The 11979-nt window shown below is 39.6% G+C and overlaps 1 protein-coding gene across 3 annotated transcripts in view; it reads left to right on the forward strand.

Annotated features, from left to right (window-relative positions):
• The window catches only part of MAPRE2 (microtubule-associated protein, RP/EB family, member 2), a 165557-nt gene that overhangs the window by 79602 nt on the left and 73976 nt on the right, over positions 1-11979 (forward strand). For 2 of the 3 annotated variants that reach the window (XM_006889179.1, XM_006889178.1), the window contains exon 2: positions 3581-3708. The exons of the other annotated variant lie outside the window; for it this stretch is intronic. In XM_006889179.1, coding sequence (XP_006889241.1) covers positions 3588-3708 — 121 coding nt within the window. In that variant the 5' untranslated portion in view covers positions 3581-3587. The remainder of the gene's footprint in view (positions 1-3580; positions 3709-11979) is intronic. 3 annotated transcript variants of the gene reach the window in all.

Raw genomic sequence — 11979 nt, forward strand, 5'->3', positions numbered from 1 at the left:
GTCAGAGGAAAAGAGGAAGACCCCCAACTAGGTGCATTGACACAGTGACTTTAACAGTGGGCTCAAGCATATTAGAGATTTGGAGGATGGTGCAGGTTACAGTTTAGATCTATTGGTCATTGGGTCACTATGAGTCGTAGACAATTTGATGGTACCGAAATAAGAGCACTGATGAATGATGTTCAGCCTCCATCTTTTCAACATCTATTGGCCATTTGTTAGTCTTCTTTGGTGAAGTGTCAATGAAAGTCATTTGTTCCTTTTTTTATAGAAATAAAAAGATAAAAATTTTGTATTGGTCTGCTTACAAAGTTCATATACATTGTACTTCACACTATCCTTTATTCACGCTGTGTTTCATACAATCATTCCCATTAATTATATTTTATAAACTTAACAGTGGTATTTGTTCATTTTTTTTATTGTGACACTTGCCTTTGTTTTCGAGTTGTAGACCTTTGTTATCTACTCTGGATATTAAGCACTTCTTAGTTACCGGACTCCTCAAGTCTTTATCCATTTCTTTAGACTGCACTAGAATGAGTGAAAGGAAGGAGTGATTAGAAACCATGTGAATGACAGTTAGTAGTCTTACAAGGGGAATGGAGAGGGAGAGGGAAGGAGGAAAGTGTACATGAATAAATGAATAAGAAAAAGAAACAAGAGGTTTTCATCCCATTCTGTTACTTGTCTCCATTTTGCTAAAAAAATCAGTACACAACGTGTTATATTTTTACAACATCCCTTTAATTTATTTTGCCTTTTGTTGCCTGTGGTTTTAGTATTACATCTAAGAAGCTGTAAGCAAAACTTAGTCCTGAAAGCCTATATTCTGTTTGAAGAGTTTTATGGTTTTAGTTCTTACGTTTAGGTCATTGAGTGATTTTTACTTAATTTTTAGATACAATGTGGAGTATGGGTCCAGCTTTATTCTTCTGCTTGTGGAAATCCAGTTGTCCCCATATAATTTATTGATGATGAGACTGTTTTTTCCACATTGGATGAACTTAACACCCTTGTCAAATATCAGTTGACCTTGCATGTATAGTTTCTTTCTGGACTAATTCTGTTCCATTGGTTTGTATGTCTATCATTATACTAGTGCCAGAGTGTTTTGTTTACCGTAGGTTTATGATATGTTTGAAGTTGGGAAATGTGAATCTTCCTGCTTTATTCATCTTTTTTTTCAAGATTTCATTGGCTGCTAGGGCCTCTTATAATTCTCATTAATTTGAAGATTGGCATTGTCTATTTAGGAAAAAATAACTATTAGAATTTTTATAGTTACTACATTGACTTTATAGATTGTCTTAGGTAGGAGAGGGACCTAAGTATGAAATCTTCTAATCCATAAGCATGGGTTGTCCTTATATTCATTCAGATCTTCAGTTACTTTCAGCAAAGTTTTAAAATTTTATAAGTACAAGTCCTTTCATTTCCCTGATTAAATTTATTCTTAAATATTTTGTTCTTATGTACAATGTATATGGAATTGAATGTATAAAACACAATGTGAATTAAAAAAAAAAGGGAAAAAACAAGCCAAAAAATATTTAAAAAAAAAAAGTACATGGTTTTATAATTATTTGCTATGCATCAGAAAGCTGAACAATGACCAGGGATAATAGGAGAATTGATGCTGTTGAGCTGTGGTGCTGGAGAAAAGTATTGAATATACATCCCATGGACTGCTAGGAGAACAAACAGTTTTGTCCTAGAGAGGGTGAAACCAACCTGCTCCTTTGAGGCAAGGATTCTGAAGCTTCGTCTGACGTACTTTGGACATGTTGCAAGGCGAGATCAGTCCTTAGAGAAAGATATCATACTTAAGAAGAGGGGCAGCACAAGAGAAAAAGACGCTCGATGAGATGGATTAATTCAGTGACTGAGGTAATGGGGGCAGGTATGTTGGAGATGGTGAAATTGGCACAGGATAGGACAGAGTTTAGGGCTATTTTACATGGGGTTACTGTGAGGCATGAGGCACAGGCAACTCAATGGCACCTAACAACATTAAAAATTTTTTTTTGTTGTTCTTTCAGATACTGTTATAAATGGAATTGTTAGCTTAACTTTTCAGAGTGTTCATTGCTGATATACAAAAACCCAACTAATTTTTGTGTGCTGACCTGGTACCTGCCAATTTGCTGATTTATTTATTTCTTTGCTTTAATAGCTTTTAATGGGTTCTTTAGGTTTTCTGTATATCACATTATGTCTTCTGAGAATAGATATAGATTTACTTCTTCCTTCCAAATTTGGGGGCCTTTTATATCTTTTTCTTGTCTAATTGCTCTGGCTAGAACTTCCAGTCCTGTACTCCATGAAAATGATGAGAGCTCATCATTTTTTCTGTAAAATCTAGCTGGCACTGTGCTGGACAGCAGGGCCATTACACGGAGTATAAAATGCATCTTGTATCTTTGAAAAGAAAAATTATAAAGGGGATAAAAAATGATGAAGGGAACTTGTTAATGAATAAAGACCCGGAGGAAATTGGGGAATAAGGATCCAGTAATTAGAATTTAAAATGCTTGTTCATCAAAGGATTTTATTAATAAAATAAGAAGAGACAACCAACAGAGTGGGTTAACATTTGGGGTAACCATGTGTCAGAGAAAGGGTCATTATCCACAATATTCAAAGAACATTTACAAGGGTTTAAACCAGAATATTTAAGGAACAACTACAAGGGTTTAAATCCTTGGTTTAAACAGCAACAGTGTGAAAGCCTTGAAATAGATGTGAGCTTAAGTGCTCGATAAATAGCCATGAGAGGCCATTGACATTGGGGTGGAGGGCAGAAAAAAAGGTAGTAAGAAATATGTCAGGAAATAAAATATAAGGCCTTGTAAAGCTGGTGAAAATGTTGTATTTTACTCTGAAATGGCCAACTTTGGACCAATCTGATTTGTCAGAAAGATCACTCCTGCTTCTGTTAGGATAGACTGTTAAGGGCAAGAGTACAAGCGAGGATACCAGTTAAGAGACTTGCAGAACTCCAATAAGAGTAATGGAGGTTTGGATCAGCTTGACAGCTTCTGCCAAGCCTTTGAGGTAGGACTTGTGTGATGGGTTGGATGCAGGTATGAGGGACCCTGGAGAATAGCAGTTATTTGTAGTCAGAGCACCTGTTTATAGTGGAACTACCATTTACATTTTCAATATGAGCACACTGGAAGAGAGGCTGGTTTGCAAGTAAGCTATGAACTTTGTAAAATGGAAAAATCATTCTGCTGTATGTTATTATCAACTTTTAATACCACACATGGATTTAAGAGGGAAAGGAGACTAATTTGTATTATAAGTTGGAAAATTATAGAATCTGAAGATGAGTTGAGTCTAAATTGAGGGAGATGTCAAATGATCATACATGAGAAGTATCTGTAATTTAGTTATTTATAACAAATATGTGGAGAGAATGAGAAAGTTGAATCACTTAACCAAAGCAGAACATCCACATCTCATAGACTTCTGCCAAGGGTCCTGCTCTTCACCCAGTGAGTGTCCTTTACTTTTTGGAGTTGTTAGTTATTTTCCTTACAGGCAAATAAACTTCATTGTTTTCTTCTCTTTCTAGCTGGGGAATGGCAGTCAACGTGTATTCTACCTCGATAACCCAAGAGACTATGAGCAGACATGACATCATTGCATGGGTTAATGACATAGTATCTTTAAACTACACAAAAGTGGAACAGCTTTGTTCAGGTAAGACACCATCTTTTTACCTGAATGTCTGCCATTGTGTGTAATGGTATTGAGCCAGAGATGATATATTTTGAATAGGAAAATGTAAACCTCAACGTTGCTGTATGGTTGAAGGGGAAACTCATGTAGAACAAGAGAACCTAAGAAGGCACGTTCACGCGCATCTGTAAGCACAGAGCTGCCCTCTCAGGTCTTGTAACTGCCTGCTACTTGAGCTGTTGTATCAGCTTCTAACTGCTCTTCTTGGCTTCTCTCTGTTATCCCTTGTAAGCCACTGCACTTATCTTCCTAGAACACAAGTGGGTCCTAGGTCACCATCAGAACCCTTCGGGGCCCCATATTTGTGTGAATTGAGATACACTTCAGACTTCTCTACTATAGCTAATAAAGTCCTTTGTTTGAGGAAAAACCCCCAACAACTCAATTGCTCATAGACTTGCAGAAGAGTACAGAAGCCTGTCTTGGAGGAAGTTTATCCTTAGAGGCAAGGATAGCAAAACTTCATGTCACGGTACCTTGGGCATGTTGTCAGGAGAGGCGAGTCCTTGAAAAAAGACACCGTGCTGGGAAAGGTGGGGGTCAGAGAAAGGGAGACTCACCCTCAGCAAATGGATTGTCAGTCCATCATTTAGTCAGCATTTAGGGTCAGGGTAGACCATGCTGGGCTGACAATGGATCCGAGCGTGCCCGGGATTGTGAGGATGGCACAGGATCGAGCCAAATCCAGCTCTATTGTGCGCATGGGTCCTGTGAGTAGATGACGCAAAAGTGCCTAAGTACGACAGCAACAACAGCCTATTAGAAACAGCACATACCACTTTGTCGTAATTGTTTGTGAACCACTTTAGAGTAACAATTTTGGGGGTTTTTCATCTTTGGATTCTGGTGCCTAACACAGTGCCTGGCACATACTGTTAGCCCAGAAATGTTCCTTTCAGCAATGAATGAAAATCACTTTGCATGGATATGATGCTGGGAAGGGTGGGGGGGTCAGTGAAAGAGAGGAAACCCCCTCAAACGAGGTGGATTGACATGATGACCACAGCAGTGGGCTCAGATGTATCCAAGATGATGAAGCTGGCACACAGTAGGACAGGATTCAAGGCTGTTGATCATAGTGTGGCTGTGCATCGGACTGGACTCGATGACACCTAACAACCACAGCAGCAGCAAGAACGCAGAGACAAAAACAGATACCTCACTCACAAAGGAGCTGTGTGTTTGTGTGTGTGTATGTGTGTTTGTGTGTGTATATAAATATATATGTGTATGTATATATATGTATGTGTGTGTCTGTGTGTATATATATACACACATATATATACATATACACAGACACACACATACATATATACATGTTTATCAAGCAAAAGAGATACCAGAAGAAAAGGATACAGAGAAGAGAATATATGTAGAGAATATTCCTTGTCATGGGTCTTAAATGATAGAGGAGCTTCCTGTGCAAACCATGTAACAGTTGCAAATGAGATGAAGGCAAATGAGACTAGCTTCTAGAATAAAGGAAGCCCTGGTAGCATAAGCCATAGGGAACCTTACCTCCCTGGCAGTTAGGCTGCACCGGCTGCTCCAGGGGAAAAAAATGGGCAACCTTCCGGGTGATTTACAGTCTTAGAAATCCAGTGGGTCAGCTGTGAGTCAGTTCCAGCTCAATGGCAGTGAGATTTGATTTTGTTTTAAATAAACTAGGAATCTTGTATAAAACTATGCCTCATTTCTAAGCCTTTAAAGTTGTAGTTCAACAGAATGTGCAGCACCATCTGTGTAAGGTTCTTGTAGCATCCCTTATGTGCCGTTCTCCTGAAGAAGGTTTTGGGTGTACATTTCACACTGTTTGTAAGGACTGTATTACCAGATGTTGCCGGTTGAAAACCTGTAAAAGCAGTGTTGCTCTCTGCTGAGCAGATAATTTCCATTAGGTTAACTCATTAGATACCTAGGGTGACAAGGTTGGCAGATCAGAAGATTACAGTGGATTTAGAGGTTCCTTTGTGCTCTTAGTAAACACATTTTGCTCAATAATGCTCCATGATGGAGAGACCTGTTCTTTTGAGCAGTTGTTTCCTCAGAGGATGATCTCTATCTGCATTGTAAATCGCCAGTGACTTCCTTACAAATGCAGATTGTTGGGGTCCTAGACCTTCTAAATCAGAGCCCCTGGCTGCCAAGCCTAAAAATCTTCATTTTGACAAAACCCAAGTAATTTTTCTCCAGCCTAGAGCTTGAGTCTATCTATTTTAGGAAAAACCCCAAACCACTAAAAGTAAAATAGAATTATCCAAGCCTTTCTGGCACCATCTCCTTATTCATAATTTAAAACTCCACTTTACTGTTGTCTTTAATGATGACCTTTAACAGGAGGACACTGTCTTTCTGTTTGTTTATGAGTTTATTATTTATGCCCTTGATTGTTCTAGAAAGCATTTAAGGCATCTAGAACTAAGAACAAAACCAAATATTGTTGACCTAAGTGATTTATCCACATTGTAGATATGACTCATCATGTTTTCTTTACAGATTTTCTTTCCTTTGATTTTACTTTATTGCCTTTAAGTTTACATGTAGGATTTTTTTAAAAAATCTTTTATTTTATGCTGGTTTGTTACAGAGTTCATATACATTGTTTTTCACACTGGATCTCTCCCATTTCCACTACTACCCACCTCTACCCATCAAATTGTGTGACCCTAGGATTACCTCCCTGCCATCCTCACCCCTCTGTTCCTGTCTACCCCACCTTGGATCCTCATACCTATTTTACAAGGTTATCTTTCTCTTTCTACAATAATGGTCTTAAACAGTATTAGTCCTTATGGGAATGTGTTAGTTCACTTAGCATAATGTACTCCATGTAGGACTTTTGTCTTAGTATATGTACTGGTAAAACATACAAAATGCCTTCACATATGTATTCTTTTTTATTCTGCAGCAAAATGATCTCTTATTCTGTTTCCTAACTTCAGTCTTGGCAGACCCTATTTTTCTGCAGTTTTTCCTATTTTCCATCATTTCCTATTTTATTTCCAGCTAAAAAATTTTCCCCTAGCTAATGTTAAAACTAACGTCAACTTTCCTATAGCTCATAAAGACTTGGAAGAACTGCTTAATATGTGTATTCCATTTTCTTCAAAAGTTCTAACTTTTATATAACAATTCTTTTCTTTGCATGTCATCATTCTTAAAAAAAGCTTTTTAAAGGAGTAATGAAATGAGAAGGTATAACATTTAAAAGTACCTTGCAGTTGAGTTCCAAAACCGTGACAACGATTTGCTCTTGTCTCCTGTTTTGTTTTGCTTTTTCAGTCTCGTGGTGTCTGTAACCTACCAGTGTTTCTTTGAACATTAAATCGAGGTCATGTAATCCTGTGCATATGTGGCATGTATTTATTTCTTACCAACCCAAACGTTTGAGTAAAATCACTGTGCTCTATAAATTGAGAGTGGTATCGGTAAATGAAAACATTATTACCTGCAACAGTTCAACAGTATTATTCTCTCCTGGATCTGATGCTGGCTTTGAAAATGAAAATGAGTATTTTTTTAAAAAAATAAACTTTGTTTTGTTGTGATTTTAACGAATGCTTACAGAAAAGTTGAATTTTCATTCATTCATTTTTTGTTGTTGTTGCACATTTTCTTATGAAAATGAGTATTTGTGGATGGCTTGGAGTGGAGTGAGAGTGAACAAAATGAAATAACAGATTGTTCAGCCCAGACATATTATGTGTTCAGGCTTCATCGACTTACTTATAAAGCTAGGGGTAAAGCTGAAGAGAGTATTTTGCTTTTAATTTAGTACCAGCTTAAACTATTTCGTTAGATGTTTTATAAGCCCTTCTAGAGTGAGGAGAAATGGACAGCAAAGTGATAAGAATCTCTGAGGGGTGGGAAAGATATACTACTATTAAACACCTTGTTGGTGTCAGGAGATGCTGTCTACACAATTCTGACTCCTGGGAACCCCATGCTGCAGAGCAGAAGGACATCATAGTATTTTTGATGCTGTCACCTTGGCAGGAAGCAGCTCTGGTGGTATAGTCAGTAGAGGAGTTGTGCTGCTCACTGAAAGGCTTGTGTCTCTGCTGGTTCAAATCCGCCAGCGCCTCTGCGGGAGAAAGATGGCCATTCTCTTATTTGATTTACAGCCTCGGAAACCTTACAAAGGGTCAGTAAAAGTTCTGGCTCAGCTGCTGTGAGAGAGAGACTGGTTTCATAGTTCAGTTCTTTTCCAAAGCATTTCACTGCTTCAGTAAATTTTCATTTGACTTCGAAATCTGTAGGTGCAAATGATTCATAAACTTGGCTGCTGATTGAAGGCTGGTGGTCAGATCTATCCCAAGGTGCCTCAGAAGAAAGACCTGGCTGTGTAGTGCTGAAAAGTCAGCCATTCAGAACCGCGGTATAGTTCTCTCCTTCCACACATGGAGCCTCCAGGAGCTGGAGTGGCTGCGGTAGCCGGTGATCATTTGAATTAAACTGCTTTTAAATGGAAAAGTCAGATATTTTCTTGACTATCTTTTTAATACAAAAGCAAGGAAAATGATGAGGATTTTATTTTGTTTGTGCTTCTCAGATTGGTTCTTCTAGGAAAGCATCCGAATCTGGCTGCTTATGTGGCCTCACGTTTACTCTTCCAGACCCCACGTTCCCACCTTCTGCCATTCAACAGATTCTGCCTCACAGTTCAGACCCTGTAGGGCAGCCCAGAACTTCTTGTCAGTTCCAAGTCTGTGCATCTTGACAGAAGCAGGCTGCCACCTCTTTCTGTTGGGGAGCAGCCGGTGGGTTAAAACCATTGACCTTTTTAATTAGCAGGTGAAAGCTTTGCCCACAGCACCACCCAGGCCTTGGACCCCACATGTTGGGATTCTGCACAGGTGCAGCCAGTAGCTGAGTCCAGGGCCCTGTGGTCCCGGTGCCACAGACTGGCCCGGGTGGCATTGTTTGCTGAGCCTGGGGGAGCGTTTCTGTAACCATCTTTGGCTGTGGACCTCTCCTTATTAAGCAGGCAGATCCCAGTCTCGAGTGGCGTCCTGTGCCTTCTCTGCCCCATCAGGACAGGTTAGTGATGAAATCAGCTCATAGTCTAAATTTAGTAGGGCTTCTCTTGTAGCGCTCAATCCTGGGCTGAAACCAAGTAAGGCTATTCAGCCCGTGTCTGTAAACTCACAGCTTATTTAGCTTCATAAAACCATAGCCTGTGATTGCAGACAGAAAGTTAAGTCACCCTAGATGGTGTTGCTATTGTTCGAGATACAGTTGTGCTCAAATGGACTGTCACTCGTATTTGTGATAGATTAAATAGAGGATTATTTTTATGACCGCTTTTCTCCCTAATTTTATTAGGTTTAAGCTAATCTTAGCATACTGCATAATTAGCTTATTAATTTACAGAAAGGGAGCAGAGAGTGATTTGGATAATGAATGAGGGGAGGGAGTCCAAGCTTCAGTTGCTGGGGGTAAAATACACCCCACAGAGGCCCCAGGTCGAGCGGGGGTTTCCTTTTTTTAACAGAACATATTTCTACTGAGTCTTGTCTGTTGACTTATGTCTTGATAATTTGTTAACTGAAAAGAAACATAATTTGATGGTTTTTCTTTTCTGTTTTCTGACTTGTTCTGTTTACTGCTTTTTAATTTCCTTTTAAAAGTCCAAGTTTATTTTCACTTTAAAATGCTTAAAAATCCAAAGAATCAAAGATATCCAGGTTTAATAAAGCTTAGAGTGAAGGGATGTCCATCTGCATCTCCATTGCTTCAGCTTCAGCTTCATTCTGGTTGTGCTGGTGTTTTCAGTTTCCTTCCACATTGAGACTAAACATTTTTCTAACTTCCAGTATTCATGAAAGCCTAGCACAGTAGTAATGACAACAATAAACTTCCAGCAGCAGTCATTGATGTTGCAGTGCAAAATGTTTTATAATCTTATTCTCAGTCATTACAGCAACTCCAGAAATCCACATTGCAAATGCTTACTGCTTTTTATAATGATAAACACCATGTTTTGTTGTTGTTAAGTGCCGTCAAGTCGCAGGCGACTCATAGCGACCCTATGAAGGAGAGTCCTCGACGCTTGGGTGCCTTTGATCCTCTCTCCAGGTTCATAGGGTTTCTGGAGGCAAGCTATTATGGAAGTGGATGCCACTCCTCCTTCCAAGCTTGTTTTAATCGGGGAGCTCCACCCCACTCTCTGTCTTCATTGGGTAGCCAACCATTAATGCATTTGACACATCAAGTGTCACAGTGTTCAGCCTCACAGCAACCACAAGTGACCGTGGTACAGTAACTTGTACACCAGGGCTATATGACCTAGAGGAATGTCTGAACAAAAACAATGAAAGACAGGTCCGGGGGCCGCGGATTAAAAGTCACCCACCTTTGACTTGGTAGCTTCGCTTTCTGTCCACTGGGCCAGCTGATCTCTCTCTCTGTGTTGATATTATTGTTAAGTGCTGTCAAGTTGCAGGTGACTCATAGCAACCCTATGAAGGAGAGTCCTCGACACTTGGGTGCCTTTCATAGTAGGGGAAAATATGTCCAAGTTCACTTTTATCAGACTACCTCATAATTTCTTTCTTTCTCTGTCTCTCTCTCTGTCACACACACAGTCTAGCAAAGCAGCCAGTCAGCCACACCATCACCATCTATCTCAGTTTTCTATTCAAGTCTCATAATCAGTTTAGTTCTATTTTGCACCCACATTTTGAACCCGTAGGGGGGGAGTAAACCCTGAGAACCCCATGATAAAGAGGATACCACCCTTACTTATCCTGGAAGGCCCATCACTGCCAAGTACTGCCTTGCAAAAACCAGAGACACACTGTGTTGAGTGATGTTTTAGAAAAGCTTGGAGCATGCAGAGGAGAGCATTAATGAAGTAGAGGGGGGAAGGGGGAGGTCGGTAGAGAAAGACTTTCCGATTCATTTGGTGTGAGTGGGTCCTACCTGGATGACCCAGAATGTCCAGTGCTTGGGAAACAGCTCAGAAATGCTTTCCTCCCTCCGGAACCAGACCGGGTGACCCAGTGTATAGGACAAGGTGTGGAGCACACCTAACACCCCACATTGGGATGGTCTTTACCTTTAAAAAAAATGCTTATTTTGTGTTGCAGAGAATGTACACAACAAAACATACACCTGTTCAATGCCCTTTCAAGTTACGCAGCCATTTTCACCTTTGCTTTCTGAGTTCCTCCTCTGATAACAGAAATTTAGAGTCCAGTGAGGTTCCTACTTCATCTTTTGAGTTGCTGCTGTCAGTTTGATTTTCCATCAGTTTGTAAATGATCCCAGTATTTAAGGCAAACATTTTGTATTTATTAACTAAATTATTGTTTGGTTTAGGAAAACATCAGAAGAGTTTTCGTTTAGGCATTCAAGATTATCTTGGGGGTAGGGGTTCATCCAATCTCCAGGAAGTCTAAAGTCTGTGAGAATTTGAGAATCTGTCTTGCATTTTATCTCTTTTGATCAAGATTGCCTTGGAGAATCTTTGAACAAATGTTTAGCACAACAGCTGGGCACCATCCAGTTCTTTGGGTCTCATGGCAAAAGAGGCAGTTGTTTATAAAGACCTTTCCTTTTTGCCTAAAAATAGACCTCAAGTCAGTTCAAGGCGTGGCTTGTACTGGACACAGTCCTGGAATGCACAAAACATGCCATTTCCAGGAGGAATGTAGAGGGTTTTTCTGATGATCTCATCAAATGAGTATGTGAAGATTGCCTTTACTTGTTTAAAGCAACTGTGTATACATGTGAGATCCTGAGAGGAAATCATAAATTTGCTAATTTCTTTGAGAAGAATGCAACAGATATTTTAAGCCTATTCTGTACAACCAGATCTAGGTGATGACTGCTCAGATTTCTAAGGGAATATAGTTAGCATGTTTCTGTATCAGCTCTGGTGGACTGGTGCGCTGCAATCCCAAAGGCATGCAATTTGAATCCACCCATGTCTCCTCCCACTCAATTAACAGCCTCTGAAAACCCAGTAGAGAGTCAGCTATGGGTCAATCCCAACTCGACAGTACCCAACACTATTAGCATTGTCAACCGAATTTTTTCTGTTCTTTCCCATTTCTATTTTAGTCCCTTCGGATAGTTGCAAACACCTTAAATAGGGATTAAAAAAAAATACACCAAAAACCCAACAAGCATAGCTTGATGGGAAGTAGATCACCTGGAGTGTACTTTATTGAACCCACTATGAGTTGTGGGAGGATGTCAAAGGTATCATCCACGAAGAGTGCAAAC

This window comes from Elephantulus edwardii, unplaced genomic scaffold (genome assembly GCF_000299155.1).
Source record: "Elephantulus edwardii isolate Elephantulus edwardi_28Jun2011 unplaced genomic scaffold, EleEdw1.0 scaffold00076, whole genome shotgun sequence".
Lineage (NCBI taxonomy): Eukaryota > Metazoa > Chordata > Mammalia > Macroscelidea > Macroscelididae > Elephantulus > Elephantulus edwardii.